Below are 25,315 nucleotides of genomic sequence, written 5' to 3'. Positions count from 1 at the left end.
CTCAAAGTGCCTTTCTATCTTATGATTCCAGTGGTGGAAAGTAACTAAGTACGTTTACTTAAGTACTGTACTAGTGTACTTAAGTACAATTTAGAATTATTGGTATACTTGACTTGAGTATTTCCAATTTTCAGGTCCATTTGGTTTCATTTTACACTCTCGTCTTAAATTATTGTTAAACATCTGCATTACTTCATTTACAATTAAGAAGTCTACACAATAACTCAAGAATGTAGAATTAATTGATATTTTGAAATCAATGTTTGCCTGTTATCTCTCCTAATGATGCCACAGCATGTCATTGTGGACATTGGACAACATCTTTCAACGACAACAAAATATTCTAAGACTAAGTTTTGGGTCTGAGAGGCTAAAAGTCCTCAAACGGTGGTCCGTGGCTTAAATGCTGAATAATTAATGGGCATTGGTATATGAAAAGGGTTGAACACCACTGATATACATGCAGTAAAACCTACAGTGTTTATTTAACCCTGCAGAGAGTGTGATAAAACGGACCCAAAGGGATCATTACTGGTCCGAGAACCTTGGAGCTAAATGAACACCTAGGATTTTACCGTGTACCGTCTGTAACAGTATTACAGCGGCCTCTGGTACTTTTCCATTTCCCAAATGGTAATCTGATCTGAGTTAAGACGGTAAGCATGTCTACTGTCTAGTTGCCTACTATGACAAAAAACAGGGAGGCACGGTAGTCTAAAAAACAGCAAAGGGCCATTTGACTGGATTGTTAAAAAGAAGAGAAAAAGAAAGGCATTCTCTGTTATCAAAGACAACTCTGGCATATTGTAACTCAGGGGGGATGCTTTGGTGTCCAATTCTATTTTGATCAAAAGCATTCCTACTAGCCTTCACAAATAAATATTTCCGAACCAAGGCAAAAATCTCTAGGTTTGTTCAACCTTGACACTACTAAAAAGGGATGCATTTTTACACTGATTTAAACCAACTCTTTTTTTTGCCAAGCGACAGTTGGTAAATGTGAAGTTTAAACGTAATATGCGAGACATGTTTCCAAGCTCACAGCTCAAATGCTGCCTAGTTCTGCCGGTGCTCCGGGTATTCAACCGGAAACTCTGTGGTTATTATTCAGTGTTCATCCAGTTTCTTCTTATCCTTTCGGCTGTTCCCTTCAGTGCTCGCCACAGTGAATCATCTGCCTCCATCTCACCCTGTCCTGATCAGGGACGTGCGCACATGGACATCAAAGGGGGCTTCAGCCCCTGCGCTTTTACCCGTCTGTAAAACAACTGCCCTCTCCAGACCACGAATGCAGCGTTTACTATGGTGAAAGAAATGCAAATGCCACTCCTTTCTTGCTCTCCTGAACTTGAACACAACATTTTGCGTTGAACAAATTTGTTTATAAATCCATGTCGTACACCATACATCTCCACTAGCTAAAGAGTGCTGGGTTGCGCCCCAAAAATAGCTGATCTACAAGCTCTCAACGCGTCGCAGCGCAACGCGTTGAGAGCTTGTAGATCAGCTATTTTTGTCCAAAAGTTCCCTCTTATAGGATTTCCGCCCCTGCCTCTCTAACACTCTCTGCACGTCCCTTGTCCTATAATTTTATATGTTACTCTTGTATGTTACTTTTTTGCCAATTATTTGGGGGCCCACTTGCAATACCCTCGTGGCCCACCAGTGATCCCCACCGGCCCACAGTTTGAGAACCACAGAGTAACACTCAGGTTGAAGTTAATTAAAGGGTGTATGCAGTGACTCACAGATTGGGAGTCCTTGCTGTTGTCTCGTGATCGGTTCTTGGCCAGTCTCTTCTTCTTCTTGTGCAGTGGCCTGGACTCCAGAATCATCTCCTCCAACTCGAACGTGGGGTCGCAGTGCAGACGACCTTTCTGTTGGGCATAATCACATAATCACACAGCATAAATAATCAATCAATCAACTATCGATTATTTTCTTGTCAATATCAATTATCTGCGATATACAGTAATCAAATAATATTTTGGGGGGTAAGTATATATTTTATGTATATCAACTAAACTTTTAGAATAAGGCAGATGCATACCTCCATTAAGGTTGGTTGGTTTTATCTGTCCACGTCGACCTAATAAAGAGTTCCAGACAGTGTGCGGTACCTCTTTCATTGATTTCACTATCAGAGATCCCCTTCTGATTTTATATATATATATCAATGAATCAATGTGGGAAAAAGTGAATTATAGTGGTTATTATGCTTAACCACTTATGTTAATTAAAAAAGAATGATCTACAAGCTCACAATACGTCACATTGAAAACCTATAATTTTATATGCTTTTATTATAATTAATTTAAATAATTACAGTAGTTTGATTAACTGTTGCAATCAATCAATCAAAGGTGATCTATAAATACACCACAGTATGCATAGCAGACATGCAACGATATGATATATGGTGAATTACTGTAGTCGACACACACACACACACACACACACACACACACACACACACACACACACGAATGAGCACTTGAAAGACTGACAGCGTGAGAGCTGCACAGCATGAATGAGCAGCAAAAAAATGCCTCTGGATAATTCATACGGCACGACGCTTTCACCACCACGCTGCAGCAAATACTGCACACCTTTCACCACCACGCTGCAGCAAATACTGCACACCTTTCACCACCACGCTGCAGCAAATACTGCACACCTTTCACCACCACGCTGCAGCAAATACTGCACACCTTTCACCACCACGCTGCAGCAAATACTGCACACCGTGTACACCTAGTTACTCTGTAGCTGACGTACAGATTGACTAAGTGCCAATCTATCTACTTTTACATAATATTTGTATGCACACGTATTATACTGATATTGCAACTATAGCAAAACAATGCACAATGGTGTGTGTGTGTGTGTGTGTGTGTGGGTGTGGGGGTGTGGGTGTGGGTGTGTGTTGTTTTTCACACACACCTGCCTGTACCGGTAGCATGGCTTTGGTCCAACCTCCCGCTAGTCCGACCATTACTAACACTCCCAAACCCTAACATCACAGGAAGCCACAGGTGATTTGTAACTCGCAGCACAGGTGATTTGTAACCCACAGCACGGGTGATTTGTAACCCGCAGCAGGGGTGGGCCTAACGGGAGGTCTGACATAAGGGCAGTCCACCCTGTACCTGTACCTGTACCCACCTCTGTCTGCATGTACCGTATGTCTGCTGTTTGTGACTGACTGTGAATTCCCATGTGTCATTGTGAAGGATCCACACTCACGTTGGGCACGAAGCCGGCGTCCATCTTCTTCTCGTAGACAGCGTCCCAGTTGACGTCGGCGAGGTACGGAGACGTCTGCATGTGAGACAGGCTGGAGAAACGATGCTCCGGGTTCACCGTCAACAGCTGGAGGCCAGGGAGAAACACAGGAACAGGTGTGTGTGTGGGTGCGTGTCTGTGCGTGCCTGTGTGCGTGCGTGCGTGTCTGTGGACGCACGCACACAAGTCACAACTGCTGCCCAACTGCAGCGATATACCTAAGAGTTTTCTGAAAGACTGTTGCTTTCCCGGTTTTAATGGGTTGATTTAACTCAAGAGTGTGTGCAAAGAGGAAGGGAACCAAATGGATCCTTCCTTACGTGTCCATTTGGTTCCATTTGCACACTCTTAGAGTCCAAATCGACTCGAGATTTTTCTGTGTGGCACTAGTGTCAATGTATCGATCGATTACTTCTTCTAACTCTAACTTTTGACTTCTGGCGTGATATCCATTCAAATCAACAAAAAATCACAAAAAATAAAGGTAATGGCTCGCACTCTGACAAGAGTGCATTTCAACTTTCTATTTATTTCAACTCTATTCTACATCATACTGAGAGAGCATCCAGCCTTCATCAGTGTGGTCAACACTGATGAAGGCTGGATAGCCGGTGTTTTGTTAGACATACCAACAGTCCTACAGTCAAGAGTCTGACACCCTGCCCAATACACTGACCTAACTAACCCTAACCGCACGCAGACGCCACGGGTGATTCTAACCCGCCACGGGTTCGTTTTAACCCGCCACGCATGTCAGGAGCCACGGGTGACTTTTAACCCGCAGCACGGGTGATTTGTAACTGTCGGGAGCGACGGTGTTGTAATGACTGTAGGACTGTTGATATGTCTAATAACCAACGTATGGCACCCCCCTGACAACCTGAGAGAGCCTGAGCTTCACTTAACACGCATCAAAGTGACGGTGGAAAAACAAAGCTGATTCATCAAAGCCATTTAAAATGCACTTTTCATCAAATGAACATGCAGTCCAATTCACGTCCGCAGTATAACATGCCTTCTTCTTTTAAAGATCATCTATTTTTCAGGACGTTTACTAATTTGAAGCCTGACGCACAGTCCCCAGTGTGTAGGCTACTTACTATATGTCCTCAGAACAATATTCTGCAGCTATAATTGCATACATCCCCCCCCCCCGCCTTATGCATAATTGACATCGCTGTACCACTTCAAACTGTCTTTCCTTTATTTAGCAATAAAACGGGTCAATCACATAAGTCTGTACTGTACAGTTTGTCATGTCAAGGACCCCCAAAATCATACTCATCATCCTGCGGTGCCCCATTCTGAAAATATATCCCAAAGACCCAAAGAGAAGATCTTGAGGCTCTAGCAGAGATTCTCAACCATTTAATGGCATGTCTATCTCTGGGACCCCCAATTTATATTGTAAAATCAAAGTTAATTTAACTCTGAGAGTGCACGGGTCCATTTGGTTCCATTTGTACACTGAGTTACAGACCCCAGGGTCCATTTGGTTCCTAATTATGATTTAGCATATAATAGGGACCCCCTGGAACTCCCTCAAGGATCCCTGGGGGTCCCCGGACCCCACTGTGGGAACCACTGCTGTACTGTACTGTAAATCACACCACATACACTTACTAAGTGTATAGTCACCAACAGGGGGCACTCTTAATCAGTCCAATCTGACAGTGATCAGCGTGTGTTTCATGTATCAAAACTCTAATCTGTTTGCAACGGCACATGAGCACAATCTTTTCCATGGAAAGAAACCCCACCATGGGTGGTGTTACTGGCTTACTGCTGTATTCTATAACAAAAGAACACGCTGTTATATTGTATTTAGCACCTTGTGTTAACTCACAGTCAGTCTCACGGACGGTGCATGATTTAAAGGCCAATTTGATTTTCTCCTGGCTGGAGGGCCCTGTTGTTGTTGGGCGCGTCTCCATGGAGCTTATACATGCTAATTGATTAGCAGCCGAGCGGAACAGACTAACGCCAGTCGTTCGCAACAGACACAGAGAGAGAGAGAGAGTGGACACAGGAGGAGGCAGGTGCTCAGTCAGTATGTGCTAAACAGACTGACACAGTCATACACACCCACATCAACAGCACACACACCACAAGACGGACATTCACATGAGTTAACAGACACAGACATGCACGCGCACACACACACACACACACACACACACACACACACACACACACACACACACGCACAAATGCTCCCTTTTCCCTGCCTTTCTCATGTCGCGCTCTCACTCCATCCCTTCCCTCCATCTGTCATTTCCTTCTCCTCCCCCCAAATGTCCTCTACTCTTTTTTTCCCCTCCATCCTGCCACCCCCGCCATAGCCCCATGCCTCCATCGTCCCTGTGGCTCCTTATCAACCCTCCCGTCTCCTGTCCACTAGTCTGTGAAGCTCCTTATCAACCCTCCCGTCTCCTGTCCACTAGTCTGTGAAGCTCCTTATCAACCCTCCCGTCTCCTGTCCACTAGTCTGTGAAGCTCCTTATCAACCCTCCCGTCTCCTGGTTTCTGGGGTTTCTCCTCTCCATGCTCTGCTCATTTGACCGAGGTCCATCTGTCTGCGTCCATCTGCAGCTCTGACGGACGCAGATGAACATGGTAATTGATTAGCAGTGCGTTTGTCATCGACCAAACCTTCATTCTCAATCACTTATAGGACCTTTAACCTTAGCACCACCCACCTAATCCAGTCCCTCCGCCTCCTACTTTAAGACCACCCACCTGTCCTAGTCCCTCCCTCTCCTTAAAAAAGGACTGCCCATGGCTCTGCCCAATTGTTTACAAAATGGCAGAGGGATGGCAGATTGGTGAGATTCATCCATATATGTTTGAGCCAGATTCTGGTTCAGATTAAGGACAAGGAGGTAATGCCCTCTTCATTGGTGGGGGGCTATCATCTGTAATAGGGGTGGCCGTAGCCACTCCAACTGTTTTATTGGGGAATTTCACCCGGAGACCTACATTTGACAAATAATTTGTCATCACTTTATGATAGGAATGGAAGAATAGATGTGTATATTGCAGAGATGGCTGCACACATTTGCTTCTAGCATTTCCCCAAAGTTCCCTCCTTACAGCCCGTCTAATTGTCGATCTGTACCTACTGTACAGCAACACAGCTCTGGACAGACAGGTAATTCCTAAATAGGAATAGGGTATAATTAATATAGAAATAATGGAAATGTAAGCTACAGTGTATTACAGTATACGCATAAAAGTAAAACTTCCAAATATTTGCTCTCATATTATGTGCATTAATTTAGAGCCATCTACACCATTGTCCTCCCATGATAATACACTTCTGACCAGTGCCCACACAGGCACAGATAATTAGTATTTTATTATTATTATTTGACAAAAAGTTGCTTTATGTTGTGTAGCGTACCCTAGCTGGCAGCTGCTAGCTCTGACCCTGGCTGAGATGTCTCGAGTTGCTCCCGCCCACGTCAGTAAGTTGTGCCAGTTTAATGTCGAATTATTACCATCTGAACATCGTATGAAAAATCTGAAGGCAGTCGCGGTAATCTACATGTGTCTGTAGTCCCGACGGGCTGAAAAAAACACATCGACGGGCTGAAACAACCGTTTAAAACGTTTAGTTATTTGGCACACAACATGAAGGCTCGTCCCAGATCAAACACAACTGGATGGTAAACGACGATGCACGTTCACGACCAGCACCGCCTGTGCATGTTTGAATTCAACACGGCATAACAACCCGATTAAAACGTTTTCTTCAACTTCCTTCAAGTTGTCTTCCATTAATTTCTTCACGCCGTCGTAACAACAGACACCTGTAGGTTACTGCAACTACCATTACATTTTCCATACGATGTTCAGAAGTGCCGTTAAGAGGAGAGAAAATCAATCCCACAGGTAAAGGGTTGGAGGTGTCACAAACAGACAAGGCTATACGATGTTCTGTCAAACCGATACACCCACGATCGGTGCTGCTATTTCTGGCGAGTTCCTATACGGCACCGCAGGCGTGCATTCATGACAATGAAGAACACCCTCTCGTGTGATATTGCTTAATTCAGCCATTGATCACACCTGCTGTCAGCTGGTAATGTGTCAAAATCTAATGACTGACAGCTGTCACACAGTTTGGTACAGACTCGGCGGTAATAAATAGACTTCAAAGTCCTGCTAGGCAGCGCTCACCTTCCTCATGAGAGAAACCAGGTCCTTGGGCCAGGCTGGGCTGTACTGCACACTGACTGTACTGAAGAGCTGCAGCAGGGACTCCACAGAGTTACTGGCGTGGATGTCGTAGGGCCTCTGGGAAGGATGGAGGCAGAGAGAGAACAGAGTTACTGGCATGGATGTCGTAGGGCCTCTGGGAAGGATGGAGGCAGAGAGAGAACAGAGTTACTGGCATGGATGTCGTAGGGCCTCTGGGAAGGATGGAGGCAGAGAGAGAACAGACGAGAACCAGGAGAGGAGAGGAGAGGGCAAACAGGCATGTGAGAAAGAATATCAAGGTGGGCAGGGACGTGCAGAGAGTGTTACAGAGGCAGGGGCTGAAATCCTGTAAGAGGGCACTTTTGGACAAAAATAGCGATAATATAGCAGATCTACAAGCTCACGAGCTTGATGAGCAGCCATTTTCGGGTCGCAACCCAGCACTCTTTAGCTACTGAATATGCAGTGTAACGACATGGATTTCTAAACAAATTTGTTGAGCGCCAAAATGCTACGTTCCAACTTAAGTTCAGGAGACTTCGGAAAAAAGCAATTCTCCTGAATGCTGCCTTCCAGCACGGCATGGAAATGAGTGGCATTTTTGCATCTCTTTCACTGTAGTAAACGCTGCATTCATGGTCTGGAGAGGCCAGTTGTTTTACAGACGGGTAAAAGGGCAGGGGCTCAAGCCCCCTTTGATGTCTATGTGTGCACGTCCCTGAAGGTGGGGATTTAGCAGATTTAGCAAACAGGGAGATCAGGCAGAAGAGGAAAGAGAAAGAATAGGTGAAATTAAATTAAATGACTGACATGGGAAACAAAGAGAAAAAAACAGGTAGAGCGAGGAATAGGAGAGAGAGTGAGAATAGGATGAAGAAAATAAAGAGACAGAAGAGGAGAGGAGAGGAGGAAGTAAGGAGAGGCAGCGGAAGCCTTCCCCGGGAGGAGATGGAAAACAGAAGAGGGCAGGGAAAAAACGAGTAAGGAAGGGAAGGGGTATAAACAGATGGAGAGAGGTTTAGGTATAAGGAAAGGAGGCAAAGAGAGAAGATATAATACAAGACAAGACAGGGAAATATATGACTATAAGCTAAGCAGAATAGCATGGAAATACATGCTTTTCCATGCTATAATATACACAATTTCCAAATCATGCCTCACCCATCCACGCAGCACCTCAAAAGCCGTCACGCCTAGTGACCACCAATCCACTTCGAAAGCGTAGCCTGTCCCTCCGCTCACGAAGGACTGGAAGATCTCTGGAGCTGTGCGAGGGGAGGCATACAGTACATACAGACAGAAAAAAAGTTCCAAATTGCAGTGATAATGAACAAAAGATTTAGGAGAGGCCTTTTCTTCACCGCTCCAAGATATTTGCAGTCACTCCATCATGGGTATAAGAGACAAGAGAACAAGTGGCAGAAAAACTGGCTGAAAAACAGTCCACACACCAATTTCTGCTCCCAAATATATCTTTTACTTCAAATGGAACATTTCGAGCCGAAGCTCTTCCTCAGGAGGAGCGATTGGCTCGAAACGTTACCACATGAAGTAAAAATATATATATCTGGGAGCAAAAATCGGTGTGCGGATTCGTTTATTCTTGAACTAAGAGAGAGAACAACGCAGTTCTCGCAGGAGAAACAAGTATAGCCTAGTTAAAACTTTTAACTTTTTAACTACTTAAAAACTTAAAGGTAGTTAAAAAGGTATCTGTGGTGCTCCTGGATCAAATGGGATAAAACGGGGAGGAAAAAGAGGATCCGAGCACTCGATAGTTACAGGAGGAAGGGCCTTTCTTCATTTTACTATTGCATCAGGATCCTCACTTTTTCCACACTCACATTTTTCCTTTTTTTCTTAAATAGCAAAAACAGCAAATGTACAAGCCCACAACGTAAGTGACATAATTTGTCACTTATTGTGAGCCTGCAAATCGCACTATTGAGCAATCCCGAAAATGAACAGTTAATGGATCTCCAAGAATATTACAAGAAATATGTGAGTGGTGTACAGTAATAAAGCCAGATTTATGTGCTTCATTGCACGCCAAAAATAGAAGATCTACAAAGCGAGCATGGTTAAGAGCATGGTTATTATTGCCGTGTAATACAATTACAACCACGTATAACTCTCAGGGGTTTGTGAGTTTTATTTACCCATGTATGGTTTGGTTCCTGCTAAGGCTGTCGCTCTCTCCCCGTCCTTAATTATCGTTGCGATGTTGAAGTCTGTCAGGTGAGCGTGGCCTTCGGGGAGGAAAGGACAAAAAAAATGTTTTCTTGTTTTTTTTCTTTTTCTTTTTCTTCAAGATCCTTTTCAGAGATACCATTTTCCGGTTGGTGTAGTATTTGACATCTCTGTTAAACTCAACCAACCGGTGTGTTTGTGTGTTTATTTTTCTTAACAGGATCTGGCAGTGCGGTAGATTAGATCTTTAGATTTTTTTCCCTCCGTTTTCCCATTTTAGTCATTATGCCAGTTCCCTATAAGGGCCCTATTTCTGCCGGTTCCATAAACCCTTCCTTCTCCCTAAACTTCTTTGACCGCTATATTCTGCCTTCTGCGGTCTGCTATTCTGCCTCTGTTTGTTATGGAAGTGGAAGGCTGTAATTTCTAAATCAATATTTAATGTCTCATTTCAGTTGTAAAGCCCAAACCACACCAAAAGGTCGGGTCGGGACAAAACGTTGTGCAGGCCAATAGGTGGCAGGCCACCAGGAAAGGTCCGGGCGTGCTGCCATTCTGCCAGTGCCATCATGATAATTTCACTGTACCTGTATCAGTGAGTGACAAATAAACCCTCTACAAAAGGGTTGTGTAGTTGTCTGTTGGTTTGTATCATTTATGTTGTTCTGTAAAAGTGGTGGTATTAGGGCTTGTTTGATTGTGTGTGCCTCGACGGAGTGGGCGGTAGAGTTTCTGCTATCTGCTCGCTGGTTGTGGTGGGCCAGTCTGGGCCAAATTCACGCGAAAATGCCCGGGCCGTACAGGTGTACAGGTCTTACTACTAATCTACCATACTACAAAGACCTCAATTAGTAGCTGATGATGACCTGTGTCACACGTTTCTAAGTCAGTCAGTCAGACACACGCACGCACGCATGCACGCCAAAGTTTACATACTATCCTTACCTTGTTCATCCAGCAGGATATTGTCTGGCTTGACGTCTCTGGGAGAAGAGACACAAATCATTAGCATGTCAAGTATACCACGGTATAACAGAATTCAGTGCTATGCATATTGCGTTGTCATCATTTATAGGCCAATGCTATTAAGCAGTGAGTAACAACAACAACACATCTATTGCCTTGTCACTGTGAATAATCGTTCAGGTTTATCACAGGTTTACGGGTGCACAAACGTGGGTGTAATTTGTTTTTGTGCGAGCTCCGTTGGTCTAACTGACTGTCCTTATTTAGGTTTTGGACTTAAATTATGCTTCTGTCATTTCAGTCTGTATTGGTCTTGTGTTCTGTTTGGTTTTCTGCCTTGGTTTTGTGTATTGTAGTATGGTTCCTAGTGTTTCCTGTCTGCCTAGTTACTGTTGCCTACCTTGTCACACGGTAGGTTACCTTGTGACGTGTCATGTTGTTTCCACCTGTGTCCTGTTAGTCCCCCAGCCTATCCTAGTGTTGATTGCATTTTGGTTCCACCTGTTCCCTGTTATACTGTGTCTATTTAAGTCCTGTGTTTGCATTTTTTGGTTCGTATTTCCCTGTCGAGTGAGTCTGTCCTGTACGTATTCTGAAAGTCCTGTTATTTACCTGCCTTCGTTTGCCCATTATGGAAGATTCTCTGTTTTGTTAAACACTTTAAGTTAACTGGTTCTGAATCCTGTCGCCTGCATTTGGTTCCTCATCCTCGTGTTGACACATCCAACTGGTACAGCATAGGCCTACCTAATCTCATGTACAACGTGCTGATATTCTCTTTTGCAACCAAGAAATTACTATCAATAGATTTACAAAAAACGGTGCGTTGTACATGAGATTAAGGTGCCAGTGGATTGTCAGATAATACCTGTTTAAAGTATTTCTTTGTCTCTATTACAAACAGCTCGAACTCCACAGTTATACACGTCAGGGCTGTTCTCTGTGTGTATGATGTGTTGTGTACTTGTCGGAGCCTGTGGGAGCTGTTTGCGGGTGAGGCGAGGGAGGATGTGTGAATTGCATTTGTTGGTGCAATATGTCGAAAAGTGTGTGTGTGTGTTCGTGCGTATGAGTGAGAGAAAGAGAGACATGAACCCCAACCGTTCGTTGGCAAAGCGAATATGAGAACACGGCCATTACTAATCCCAGGAGATTCATTCAGGTTTGTCCACACATGCTCATTATGCTGGGTACCCACAGACAGCACCCACACACACACACACACACATACACATCTCAACATCTCAACATTTTCTGGATAGCCCAGCCCCTTCTAAGCTTCCCCAACGGCAATTATAAGAGCACACACACAGCTTATTTAATTATGCAGTGTGTCCTGCGTGCTGGTGTGAAAAATACACGTCATCTACAGAGAGAATACACGCACGCACGCACGCACGGTCGCACGCACGCATGCACGCACACACAAACACAGGACACCCATAGGATGCCTCTGTGTCCACAGGGGCTAGTTACTGTATATTGCTAACTTCAACTGAATAGACTAGTGATATACAGTACTACATGTATACCGGTATATAATACATATTCACGGGAGAAATGTGTATATATTAAGTTTGAGTGCCACTGTATGTGTCACTTGGTTTGATGGAAAACATTACATTTTGTGACAGACTTGGAAAGAATATGATTCATGCCGTTTTTATTTTATTTTATACTTCCACTGTGTCACAATGACTGATGGGGACAATGTAACACTGTAATGTACCGTATAATTAAAAAGATAAAGTAGAGCGTCGTAGAGCACTAAAGGAGGAAAAGATGAAAGGAGGAAAGATGAGAAAGGCGAATAAAGTAGGAGTGAGACACAAACTAAAACTGACCTAATAAGGGTTCAACCTGTCGCAGCGGTGGCCTAAGGGTTAGAGGAGCGCCCTTGTTGCCGAAAGGTTGCCGGTTCGATTCCCCGGGCGGGCAGGAGAAATCTGGGTCGGGAAGTGATTGGTCATCACTCACCCAACACCGCTGAGCAAGGCACTGAACCCCCAATTGCTCCAGTGGAGCTGCTTAGTGGCCAACAGTATATTAGACTGTGGTTGTACTGGTCAGCTCCCAGGTTTTAATGCGTGTGTGTGTTTCTATGTGCAGGGCGTTGCTGAAAATGAGCACTTGTGCTCAGCTACTACCCTGGGTAAATAAAGAAAAAATAACTCCAAAAACTTGCAATATACGTAGTACTGCAGGAATATTAACATGAATCTATGCCAGTGGTTTTCAACCTTTTTCATATCAAGCCATGTGGTCTGTTTGAGCCAAGGACCACCTGATGAGATTTGGCCTCGCATCCACTTGCACTCTATGTGCTGCTTTCAATGGCCTGTATCTCCAAATCGGAGCACTGAATGTAGTTTCTGGTGAAAACAAGGTTTTTCAACGGCCGACAGCAGGCACTGTAATACTCACGGACAGGTTTTTTTCACCACCGTCCGAGAGAACAACAACCGGCCAAGACACCACACACAGCATTTTGTCATTGTAACCGGTTACGGATATTTGGCTCTTCAAAATAAGGGTTACGCGCGATAAAACCTTGGCAATGTGCGATAGATAGATTAATTAATCCTGGCGGTCAAACGGCTAAATGTGGTAGATTGTAGAAACTGCAGGAACCCGTGGCATTTACTGAAACTTGGCTGGAGACAATTTACTCACTTATAATGAGTTGGCTATTGATTGCTTCACCACCTTAATGAGATTTTTTTTTTGCAGGATCTGTTGAGGAGGAAAACCAGGTCAACAAAAGGGTGAAACAGGCCATCAACCAATCCAAAATCCATTACAATAAGAAGATTGGGCGAACATTTCAAAAAGGTACACTAAGTAACAGCGTAGCAGGGAATTAACAACATGGCCACTGGAAACACAAAGACAGAGAGAGAAGATGGGCCGTGTGGAGGGGTGATTCAGTGATTCCTCTCTACCTAGTGAACAGGTTTTACATTCATGCATGGCTGGCATCCAACATGGTGTAGCTCAAACAGAGCCTCATGCCATCCACCACATGTACTCACTCACTCAGCTATATCCTACTAAACTGGATCCAAACTGCCGTGGAAAACCTCAGCCATCCTTTCCATCCCCAAAAAGGACATGCATGGCTCTCTCCATTGGGACTATTGGTCTCACACCTCTGGTCATGACGGTAGGTTCTAACTAAGGCCGGGAGACAGTTGATTCAAGCCCTCACACCCTGCATGAGTCAAACTAACTGGACTCAGAAGCAGAACTACACAGTACACACCTGTTGTGTATCGAAATGATGCACACAGGATAAATCAGATAAATACTCACAGAGCCACTGTCTGGACAGAACATTACGTCTGCTCTCCCCTGAAAAACAATTTGTTCTCTTGTGTACAGATCACAGTCTCTGCCTCAACAGTTACGCATGGCAAGTTGCACTGTACGATTGTGTATCGCACTGGACAATAAAGACCATGTCACTTCAAGAACCTGTTACAGAGGTTACAGAGAGGCCTTACCAGCAGCATTTTTGAGTGGTGCAACCACTCCAAGAAACAGCAATGTCCCTATGTCTCAACCTATGTCCCTATGTCTCAACCTATGTCCCTACATGTCCCTATGTTTAGAGTACCAAGTAGGGGAAAAAGTGGCGCTGTTGTGCTAGAAACAGAGAGAGAGAGATAGTGTTGCACTGTTGCCTGTTAATTACAGAGAGAGAGGGGGAGAGAGGGAGAGGTGACTGCTAAATGCTAATTCCCCCACACAGTAACTCTGTCATTTCTCGACCGTTTCGGACGCGGGATGGCTCGCTGGGTCTGGAAGTTCTGGGGACCCACCGGGGATCCCCACATGGAGTTGCACCACTCAGTTCACACAGTGTGATTTTTCAGACACAATGAGCAGTTGTGCACAAGCAAAGGCTCTCCACAAGGGTGCGTACTATCCCCTATCCCCTATCATTCTCTAGTTCTAGTCTACACTGACTGTAAGATCATCCATCCCAACCAACCATCAGATTAGCTGATGACACGATCCTCCTCTCCATCCTATCTGGGTCTGAACTAAGTCTGAATTATTGAAATGAGCATCGTGCCTGTTAGTGTCACAGAGCAAGTTTAGCCAGGAAACTCAGTGCAGTTTAATTGGGCCGCCTCAGCATCACTTTCACGTGATTCACTTCATCCAATCACACACTCATCCCGTTTTCATACCGGCTCAATCTGCTTGCTTACTTGCTGCTGCACACACTGCTGTCTGCTTAAACTTTTACCACCTGTCGTTTTGGATCTGCTGTTTAGGTACGGGGGATTCGGAGGAGTCCCTATGGTTGGGACTGATGCGCTTGATCTCACAGTACCTAAAAGCAGATCCAATTCATCTCCAAACCATAATAAATATATTGCTCTTTTGTATTCAATAAATATATATTCCATCCATTCTTGAGTTGTCCTGACTGAACTATTGATTAGTTCGATTCTGAACAGGAATATGGCAAATACAATTCACTGTGAAATACTATGACAACACTACTATAAGGAATCCCACTGGGACAGTGGTTCTCAACCAGTGGTCCTTGAGGGAGTTCCAGGTGGTCCCCAGTTAAACTTAAATGATGGAGAGTTGGTATAACCAAATGGACCCTAACTAATAACTATCGAGAGCGTTTACGCTCCCAAGAGTTAAATAATTGTTAAATATCTGCATTACTTAATTTACAAGAAGTCCACAGAATTATAGAATGTAGAAGAATTGTTATTTTGATCAACGTTTGCCTGTTATCTCTCCTAATGGTACCAACATCAATACAGCCTGTTATCTCTCCTAATGGTATACCAACATCAATACAGCCTGTTATCTCTCCTAATGGTACCAACATCAATACAGCATGGAATTGTGGACAAAATATTATTCAACAACGACAGGTTTTGGGTCAGAGAGGCTAAATGTCATCAAATGGTGGTCCGTGGCTTAAATGCAGAATAAATAATGGACCTTGACATGAACACCCTAGAAAGCAGACACTCCCTGGAGCCAGTCACCCAACATTTTAGAGGACCTGTGATGTCATGACATTTTATTTGTGTTTTTGAGGGGCGCTAGCCCCTCCTATAGGCCTATACAGGTTTAAAGTTTGTTTTTAGTTTAACGTTTGTTTTAAAAACACCAGAGCGCCCCTCACTTCACACAGGTGTGATTCATTTCTATTAATTTGGTCATTAAGGGCCACAGAATGAGAGGCCTGCTCTTCCGAAAACAAATTATGGCAATTTATGTATACCACACCTTAGACAACCTACTGTATATGCTTTAAGTAGCATGTGACCTGTCAAACTAGGGTGTTTTCAGGATTATGAATCCATTCCAAGACAAACAAACATACCAAGACAAACATTATACCTGTGTATAGGAGGCTGCTAGCGCCCTTCAAAAACACAGATAAAAAATATGTCATGACATGAGCTTTTAGGCCTGTGGGTCCTTGGCTATGACCACTGAGCAGGCTTCAAGCATGCTCTTTAAAATCCTCTAGTAGCCACGCCCCCTCCCCCCTCCCCCTCCCCCCTCCACACACAGACACCTGCTGCAAACAAACAGACAGAAGCTCCTTTAATGTAGAAAGAGTTAAATTAACAACTTATAATGTAACTTTACACCTCGTGGAAGTTGAGTAGAGTAGTCTGGGTTGTTAGGAAGTGGAAACTGCTCAGTCACAAGTGTTTGACAGTATGAAAGAGAAGTTAATTCATCTTCATAAACTGCTTGGTCGATTTGTTTTTATTCTGCAGGTAAGTTAGCTACCTATGCTATTGCTAAGCATGTGTGTGTGTGTGTGTGTGTGTGTGTGTGTGTGTGTGTGTGTGTGTGTGTGTGTGAGCGAATATACACAATGTTTTGTTTGGGGTGTCACAGCACCAAATCCTTGTATGAAACTTCATTCTTAACTGTTTACCAAATAATTATGGTTTAATTGAAAGTGTTACAACCTGAATTGCACAACTGATTTCAAGGCATACCCTATAGTCCCCATAGCTTCATTCCTTAAATTATTTATACGATATAAAACTAACATTATGTATATCATGCGTACACTGTACTTTACTGTATGTATAGTATACTAGAGTATACTAGGCTGTGTATGTTGTGACATGATATAATAGGTATACTGTATGGCTGTAATATGTTGTAACCGGCAGGATCGTATGCAGGCTGTGTATGTTTGTCTGCTGTTGCTATAGCTGTAGTTTGATTTTCTTTTATAATGGGATGAATCTAGAGTTGCAATACCCTCCATTGACTCCCCATTAATCGAATTTGCGTTTGCGATGTATGTTTGCTTATATGAAACAACGTTAAACTCGCCAACATTGCTGCTCTAGGCCAAGCTTGAATTACTTTACTTTCAATCTGCCAAGCTTGGTTGTTCTTTATTAACGGGTCGCACTGCTGCCTCCTGCATTATGTGCAAATGCGAGACAGGTGGTACATAGGGCCGTTCAGTGACTTCGACGAGTGCTTCCAAACTAACACTTAAAATAATCACCTGCAGAGAATTCCTTGACAGAAAGTAGCTCATAACATGTCTACGGTGCATTTTTATGAAACAAACGCTTGGCAGATTGAAAGAGGATAATTCAAGCTTGCCCTACAGCTGCAATGTTGGTGAGTTTAACGTCGTTTAATACAAGCAGATCGCAAAAGCAAATTGGATGAATGGGGAGTCAATGGAGGGTATTGCAACTCTAGATTCATCCCATTATAAAACAAATCTAGAGTTTCAAATTGCGGCTACTGTTGCTAGTGAGTTGTGACAGGGTACCGTGTGGCTCTTGGTCAGCTTTCTTTCTTGCTTGCTTACTTACTTAACCCTGCAAGACCCAGAAAAGCTCAAAGCTTATGGTGTCTCTTTCAACCTGCTCCACAGGGTGATGACCCCAGACCTGCAAGCTCAGCTTCTTCTCTGAGTCCATTCTCCTGTGACATAATGCTGGACCCTAGAGCCTGCCCTAAATCCCTGACCACTGCCCTACACCAGAATGGACCCTAGAGCCTGCCCTGCACCAGAGTGCAGTATACTAAACATCCAAGGCTGAGTGAGAAGATGGCAGCCAAGAGAATGAGGCTGGTCGGTGCCATTGATACTGGGGGAGGAAAGTACTGGCCAGCTAGCCAGATGTATGGAGGATGGAGATGACTGGAGACACCACTAGGGGGCTCATCACTCTATCCGTGGGTTCCACACAGTTTGACCCTGGCATCACTTCCAACTCAACTGATGAAAGTAGGAGACGGCTCAAGGTAGGAACTCTTTTTTACCCCTTTTTCTTCTTCTTTGCTGCTGCTGCTGCTTGTGTTGTATGCTGTGTGTATACTAGTGTGATTCAAGCTGGTGTACTAATACTGTTACATTTTGGACGGTGGGACACGTTCAATAACCATTTCTGGCTCTGAAATTGAATGCTGATGTGAATCTCCAGTTTGTATGTTTAGTTGTGTCTGCCGTTGAAGGTATGTGAGTTGTAACAGGGAATGGTATATTGGTATATATGTGGCTCTTTCTTCATCACTTCAATAATCCTATGAGTGAATTTGCCAGTTCCTTTTGGTTCGAGCTAGAGGTTTTGGGCTTTATAATGCTTTCCAAATGGTAATTTTCAATTGAAGACTGATACACAGTAGGTTATGTGTGTTGTGGTGTGTTTGCTGAGGTTCGTTGTGAGTTATTGTGACAGGATGGCTGTATTTCTTTCTTTCCTAATCTCTCTCTCTCTCCCTCCCCTCCAATAGTGACTCTGTTGGCCCCCTGACTGATTTGCAACAGTTGTGTAACTGGCCTCTAATTTATTTCAACAGACAGATGTGTTGATGCATGGAGCCCCCTCAGTGTAGGGGGGATTCTATTCCTTTTTTTGAGGGCCTCCAATGCATGGCTTTTGAAAATTACATCATGTGGCAGCCAAGTCTATGGGATTTTTAATGTTTGTTTAGAGCACTTAGGACATATATGGTTTCGTTTGCCAGCCAAGTCTATGGACTTTGAGAATATTACAATGTTTCTTTAGAGCCCTTTAGAGAGCACTTTATAGAGCCAGCCAAGTCTATGGTCATCCCGGTTCTCCATACATCCGGCCAGCTCGTTGGTGCTTTGCGCTCCTTCATCTTTCTTGAGTACATCCACATATTATGTTAGTATGGGACGTCCTCGGGCCCGGTGCCCATGTGTTGGTTCCCACAGCACCAGTTTGCTGGCTGGCAGCCCCTTGGTGTCTTTGGCGTGTCCTGCAATTTTGTCACTCACTCTGAATATTCCAGCATACAGATTCACGTTGGAAACATGTGTACTCTAGCTGATGTTGAGCACTACACGTGACGTAAGCAGAGCCTTCTGAAGAGTTGGCTTCAGGGTCCAGCATTCACTGCCATATACGTAGGAGAACAGATTCTACGTCGCATAGAAGAAGCTGAGTTTGATTTTGTCGGGGGAGGTTGGAGTTCCATACACTGGCCATGCCATTCAGGGCCCTCCATGCAAGTGCCTTTCTCACTTTTAGATCTTGCTCTGTAGAGTTGACCCATGAGCCCTGGTACTTGAAGTCCTTGACGCCCTTCAGAGCAGTGCCTCCTGTTGTTGTGAGAGGTGAATGTTCTGTTTGGATGTTATAGGTGATCAATATATATATATATATATATATATATACACACACACACAATAAATACATAGTTTTGATGCATTCAAATGTGGCTGTATCCAACAAAAATGGTGTGCCTTTGAAAACTATCGATTTTTGTTGTCCAGCTCATGAATGTAGCGTGTGATGATGTGATTAGTTAGTATAACAAGAAGGAACGAAGGAAGAAGAACAGAGAAAACTAACCTATGCATGAATTTGAACCCCCACCACTATTGTGTCAGGTGGGTCTATGATGGACCCACCCGACACAATAATGGTGGTCCCCAGGTTGCTCTTAGTCAGGATGGTGGTCCCTGGGTCAAAATCAGTTGGAAAACCCTGCATGTTGCCGTGTGGACTAGCATAAATATCTTAATAACACCTCAACATGAGAAAAACACAGAAGCAGTGTAGCACAAAGCACACCAACATCAATACTTCCTCAGGAAAGCGAATTAATTCAGTCCTTCATGGAGAGTATTCTGTGCTTCTCCATCCTTTTATAGTGTCCTGTCAAAGCCTACACAGTAAAATCCATAAACATATATATATTTTTACTCTAATAGTGGTACACAAATGTAACCAAATGGACCCTTACCTTTGCACACTCTCAGAGATAAACCAACACTGAGGATTTGACTATAGCCTCATTCTTTGAGCAGCAGGTCAAGGCAAACTAAAGGCTCATGATATCACAGGGTATACGGTTCCTTCAGTGTCCTTCACCTTCAGATGCGCTCTCTCTCTCTCTATCTCTCTCTCTCTCTCTCTCTCTCTCTCTCTCTCTCTCTCTCTCTCTCTCTCCCCCTCCCTAAGGGGCTCTACTAAACCACCTCAGAGAGTAATTCGTTCCCAAGCTGCGGTCCACCGTGGGGGGACAAGGAACTGAAGGACAAGTCTGTGCTCTATATCTGGACTTGCGCTCCTTGGCACATGAAAAACAGCAATGTCTAACTACACGCCATGTGTATTCTTTCCTTTCCTATTCATTGTGCAATGTGCCCAACACAGACCCACAAGCACTCTCTTTGCTTCCAAATGTCTGTGTTTATGTCTGTTTCCTGTTGTTTAAGAAAAAAAAATCTAAATCAAATTGCCTTTGTGAGTTAATAATGTATTGAACGGAAGAGAAGATGCTACCGCTTTATTTCCCCCAGGGAATCTTCTCTTTATAGTTATCTCCTCTCGTCTCTCGTTCAGACTAATTTCCCCTCCTTGCGGGCACGGTGGCAGTTGCTAGGATACCCTTTCTTCCCTTTGGCACAACAAAATAATTGTATAGTATTTATTCTCCTGTCACAAAACTCAACGTGGTGTGTGAAACCAGTGTTGATTTTGGCAGCACATTTTGATTTTAGTTTTAGTCGTCTTTTGAATAGTTTTCATATAGTTTTAGTCACCTGGAATGTTTTAGTGTTAGTCTAGTCTAGTTGTAGTCGACTAAATCCAATATCATAGGATTTTAGTCGCCTAAATCTACAGTTGATTTATTCGGCTAAAATGTGTTTTGGCGGGCCTTGATGCCGTCGTAATGTGTGTTTTTACACTTGCTGAAAATAGCAATCTACAAGCTACAAGCGACGCGTTGTAATGTGAAGGAGTTTTGAAGGAGTTATTGTATGTTTTGTAATAATAATCAAAATCTACAAAGTAACTAATATCTAAAGTTTTCAAATTAACGTATAGTGGAGTAAAAGTACAATATTTGTCTCTGAGATGTAGTGGAGTAGAAGTACTGTACTTATTAAAGTACAGTACTTAAGTAAAAGTACTTTGTTACTTTTCCACATGCACTGCATATGGGGAGAGCTAGGACAAAATAAGCAGCGTTTCTCCATCGGTTTTCCGAAAACGCGTCCAGTGTGCAACCACCTTAACAGTGAGAAATGAAGAGTAGCGAGGCTCCCGATGCATCATTGACAGTTTTGATGTTTAGATCACGGCAGGATCATTTATCATCAGGCAGACAAGGAGGCTCTGTTGTGTATAGTGAAAATGAACTGTGATTACTTTGCTGGCTCATACACTCGCGCTGGTTTCACAAAGTTTCGGGGACATTGCATATTGACTTTGTGAATTACCGGTAGTTCTTTTTATTTTACCTTTTTATTGGGTAGATATGCTGAGCTGTGAGCATGAATGCTCGTTTTCAGTAATGCCCTGCGCACGCACGCACGCACGCACCTCCTGGTGCATACTGTATATAAATGCACCATTTACACACACTGTGCTCAGCTATTTCCAAACAAAAGCTGCAGATAGCGACCGAGTCAGCCTTATTTGATGAAGACGGATGGTAACAATTCCAGGCACATGTACACAGAGGCTATATTTAAATATAGGCCTACTGTATGCTAATGTTTATGTTACAGTGACACATACAGTAGTAGACTCTACTATACTTGCCAGCCCATAGAGCTCATTGTGAACCCGGACATGTTGAGTACAACAACGTTTTATGTTAGAAATGTTGAGTATGGGTCCCCACTCCCCAGCATTTAGAATGTTAAGCAATTTTCATAATTGGCATAATTTGTGACCATACCATTAACAACCTATACAAGGCAAAGACAATCTGAATTTCATCATGCCTTATCTAGCATGTGACGTGTCAAACTATGATGACGCTGAATCCATTCCAAGCATTAGTTTTGCAAAGAAAATGGGCTAAAAATGTCCATAACCAAATGTACTGACATCATCACATTTGTGATGACGGCGAAGGTGGGGATGCCCTGCAGGTGATTAGACCTACCGGTATTCAACAAAGCTATTAACCTTAAGGGTCATGAAATACAAGGCTGCATTTATAGTTTGGTTCAGGTTAAAAATGACGGCAGGGTAAAAACAACAATTTAAACCTCGCTGTTGTGCCTCCGTATGTGTAGTAAATTAAGACATTGAAGGAATTTAATGAACATGTTTTGTGAGGTCAGTACTCTGGCCTTGACCTTTGACCTTCAACTTGTAGTGAACTGACTAGAATCTATAGTCCTTCAGTCCAAGTAAACGTTTGTGCCGGTTCCTGAGATCGCCCCCCGGGGTGCAGACGTTTATCCGACATACCAAAAGTGCGTGCGTGCGTGCGTGCGTGCGTGCGTGCGTGCGTGCGTGCGTGCGTGTGTGCGTGCGTGCAACCGCCCCGACAACCCAGAAACATAAAGCCTCCGGTCACGGGCCATGGTTTGTTGCTCGCCTAAATCTTTAACACCCCTATTATGAATTGTATTAGCTGCAGCTGTGTTGCTTACTACTAGCCTGCCATGTTTTTGTACGCTTTTCTTGATAGATATACTGTAACTACAAAATTGGCCTATAGGGATTCACCCCCCCCCCCTTCAGATTTGACTGTGCATGCAGCAGCAACCCTCCTCACATCTACCGTAGGTCATTTTCCAGACTGCTCTCAATACAATGAAATGGAACCAGCCAGCACAGAGCAGCACAAATATGAACAGAGCACACCTTCATGAATAACCCTTTTAGACCTGACATCAAAATTAAAACAATGTCTTCTAAATCCTGACAGTTTTCTGAAATACCTATGTTTCTAGGCCTATATCGCTCAATATTTCATGTCAAGAACTCCAAAAATTATATGTAATTGGCCGCCGACCCCCATCTCAAAATATGTTGTTCCAGGGGCACCCCCCAGAAGCAAAGATATTAGTTAAAATCGGTTGCTCTGAAAGAATATTCCAAGGTTTGCGCCACACTTCCACGATTGTTCAAAAATAGCATACAAGCTCGTAGCGTGCCACCTTTCAATAGTTAAAGTTTAAAATAATGCTTAAAACACCAAAAGGGGTTCCTGGCGCCCGCCCAGAATGGGATAAAATAAAAAATGAAATAAAACCCTTAAAGGGCCACTTCACCCCTGACACAACCTGATCTTATTTTAATGATGTTTAGGGCACTAGAAACACTTTTTCTGGGTTTTTCTGTGCGCAATCTCTGTTTTCAGATATCCTGGTAAATTCTGCATGTTATGTACGTCACAAACACGATGGCCCCTCCCCTCCGGACTACAACAGTCTAACCTCGCGTCACCGTAGAGTATGCGCGTCACCTACACACGGCCCACCTACACCTGAAGACAGCCCCGAGGGGTGTCCGTTCCACCTACAACCCCAGGCCACCCCCACCGCTGCATTCCTCAGATTGTTTGTGTACTAATATCATGGCGTTTGCAGTGCAGAGAGTGTGATAATCATACTAATCCACGGACAATATTTATTTGAACCGGAATACACAGAAGAGCAACCCTGGCGCAGATGAAACGAGCATGCACGGCAGCCTGGCCCTGGATATTTTTTTACTTCAAGTAAGTATTTCTGTAGCCCTGAAACATGACTGTCATACGAGTGAGCGTCATCATGTGAACCATAGTATTTCTGCAAAGTGTAAACATTATGTAAACTTGCATAATCTAGCAATCGATTGCTTTAATGTGAGAGATGTATAAAGTTAGGGTAGTAGCTAGGCTATGTGTGTATTTCAGAGTGTCAGTCATGTACTATTTGTTTCATATCAAGATTCCAGTTCATAGACGCAGCCATGTTATATCATATCGTTTACGTTGGGTCCCGAAAATAGAAGTTCTACAAGCTCTCGATTCTACAGCGCATCGCGGATTCGACACTTTGTGAGCTTGTAGGTCTGTTATTTTCGGTGCATCAACGACATGCATGCAACAAAGTATAAATCAGGCTTCACGTCGGATAGATGATGGCCATATATTGTTCTCATTTGATTTACAGGAATCAGGAGGACAGACAATACGGATGTCGTTTTCAGCCTTCAAAACGTGAGAGGAACTGCTGCATCGAGGGAAGAGTTGTGTTCACCTTATAAAGAAGAATATTCTATTTTCCAAGCCTTCATGTCATTTATGTCAGCTATAATGAAGTTATCTAATAAAACGTTTACATGATGTACACCTGCTTGCTGCATATTCTTATATGTAAACAATGAAAAGGAGGTTGCACCCCAAATTCCATCAAGTGTTCATTTGAACGATTTCATTTGGCAGACATGGCATATTGCATAACATTCTCTCCATGTAATCATTTTGCTGGGGATTGCAATACCATACAGTTGAACTACAGTGAAACAAACACTAATTAAAATGATGATGACACGTGGTTACAAGGTTACAGTGTTCTCTGAAATTATTGGGAGTCGCACGAATATGAAACGTACGTTTTGTTTTATTATAAAATGCATCTCCCTTCAATGTCAATCACAGACTTTCTTCATTGTGTGGGAATGACGAAACAATTTTTTTAGTTTTAGTGATAGGCTACTATGATAATTTAGCCTATATATATTTAGTTTGCTTTGCTATAAAAAGCTACACGACAAATAACGGAGACAGCATGCGGATGCAGCGGCTCTGTCTAATTTCTGAAGAGTGAATACTTTCTTCCAAAACAAAATCTGATGTCCAACCGTTTACTGGTTCAAGGAAAAGCAGACTTCACGTTGTACAAGAAAGAACACATGGCTTCATGTGTTATTTAGTCATCCACTTCAAAAAGGCTAGCAAAATTGCAAAAAGTGGACGTATGACTGAGTCAACGTGAGGTTTGTTATTCTTGCAATGAACTAAGCCGTGAAGGTTGCCAGTTATTTGACTTTGTGAGAAATAAGCAACCATGTCCATGCAAAGTGCAAACGAGCCCAAAAACAATATGCACATATATGTTTGGTTATTTATATTATGTGCATATTAGGCACATAAGCCGGCTATTTAAAAATAAATCTTGAGTGGATAAAGTGCAAATGTGGAATATCTTTGAAACATTTTAACAACACATATCTAATAGAGGGCTCCATGGCACAAATGGAGAAATACAAATTAATTTGGGGGTCCTTGGCAATTTGGCATGTTCATGAAGAACCACTGGTGTAAAAATTTTTTGGAAGAAAGCCCAAATATCAACTACATTTTAGAAACGAGCCAAAAAAAAACAAAACATCAACCAGTGAACCACCAATATTTAAAAGCAACAAAA

At 43.2% G+C, this 25,315-nt stretch overlaps 1 protein-coding gene across 1 annotated transcript in view; it reads right to left on the bottom strand.

The window, feature by feature from the left end:
* stk32c (serine/threonine kinase 32C) overlaps positions 1 to 25,315 on the bottom strand; it is a 110,443-nt gene that overhangs the window by 8,352 nt on the left and 76,776 nt on the right. The window contains exons 5-10 of the mRNA XM_080781792.1: positions 10,624 to 10,661; positions 9,648 to 9,737; positions 8,650 to 8,753; positions 7,468 to 7,584; positions 3,247 to 3,372; positions 1,749 to 1,877 (exon numbers count right to left, since the gene is read on the bottom strand). Coding sequence (XP_080637918.1) covers positions 1,749 to 1,877; positions 3,247 to 3,372; positions 7,468 to 7,584; positions 8,650 to 8,753; positions 9,648 to 9,737; positions 10,624 to 10,661 — 604 coding nt within the window. The remainder of the gene's footprint in view (positions 1 to 1,748; positions 1,878 to 3,246; positions 3,373 to 7,467; positions 7,585 to 8,649; positions 8,754 to 9,647; positions 9,738 to 10,623; positions 10,662 to 25,315) is intronic.

The sequence above is a fragment of the Protomyctophum bolini genome (assembly GCF_963924005.1).
Source record: "Protomyctophum bolini genome assembly, chromosome: 14".
In the NCBI taxonomy this organism is placed as follows: domain Eukaryota; kingdom Metazoa; phylum Chordata; class Actinopteri; order Myctophiformes; family Myctophidae; genus Protomyctophum; species Protomyctophum bolini.
This window is presented reverse-complemented; position numbering and strand designations above follow the sequence as displayed.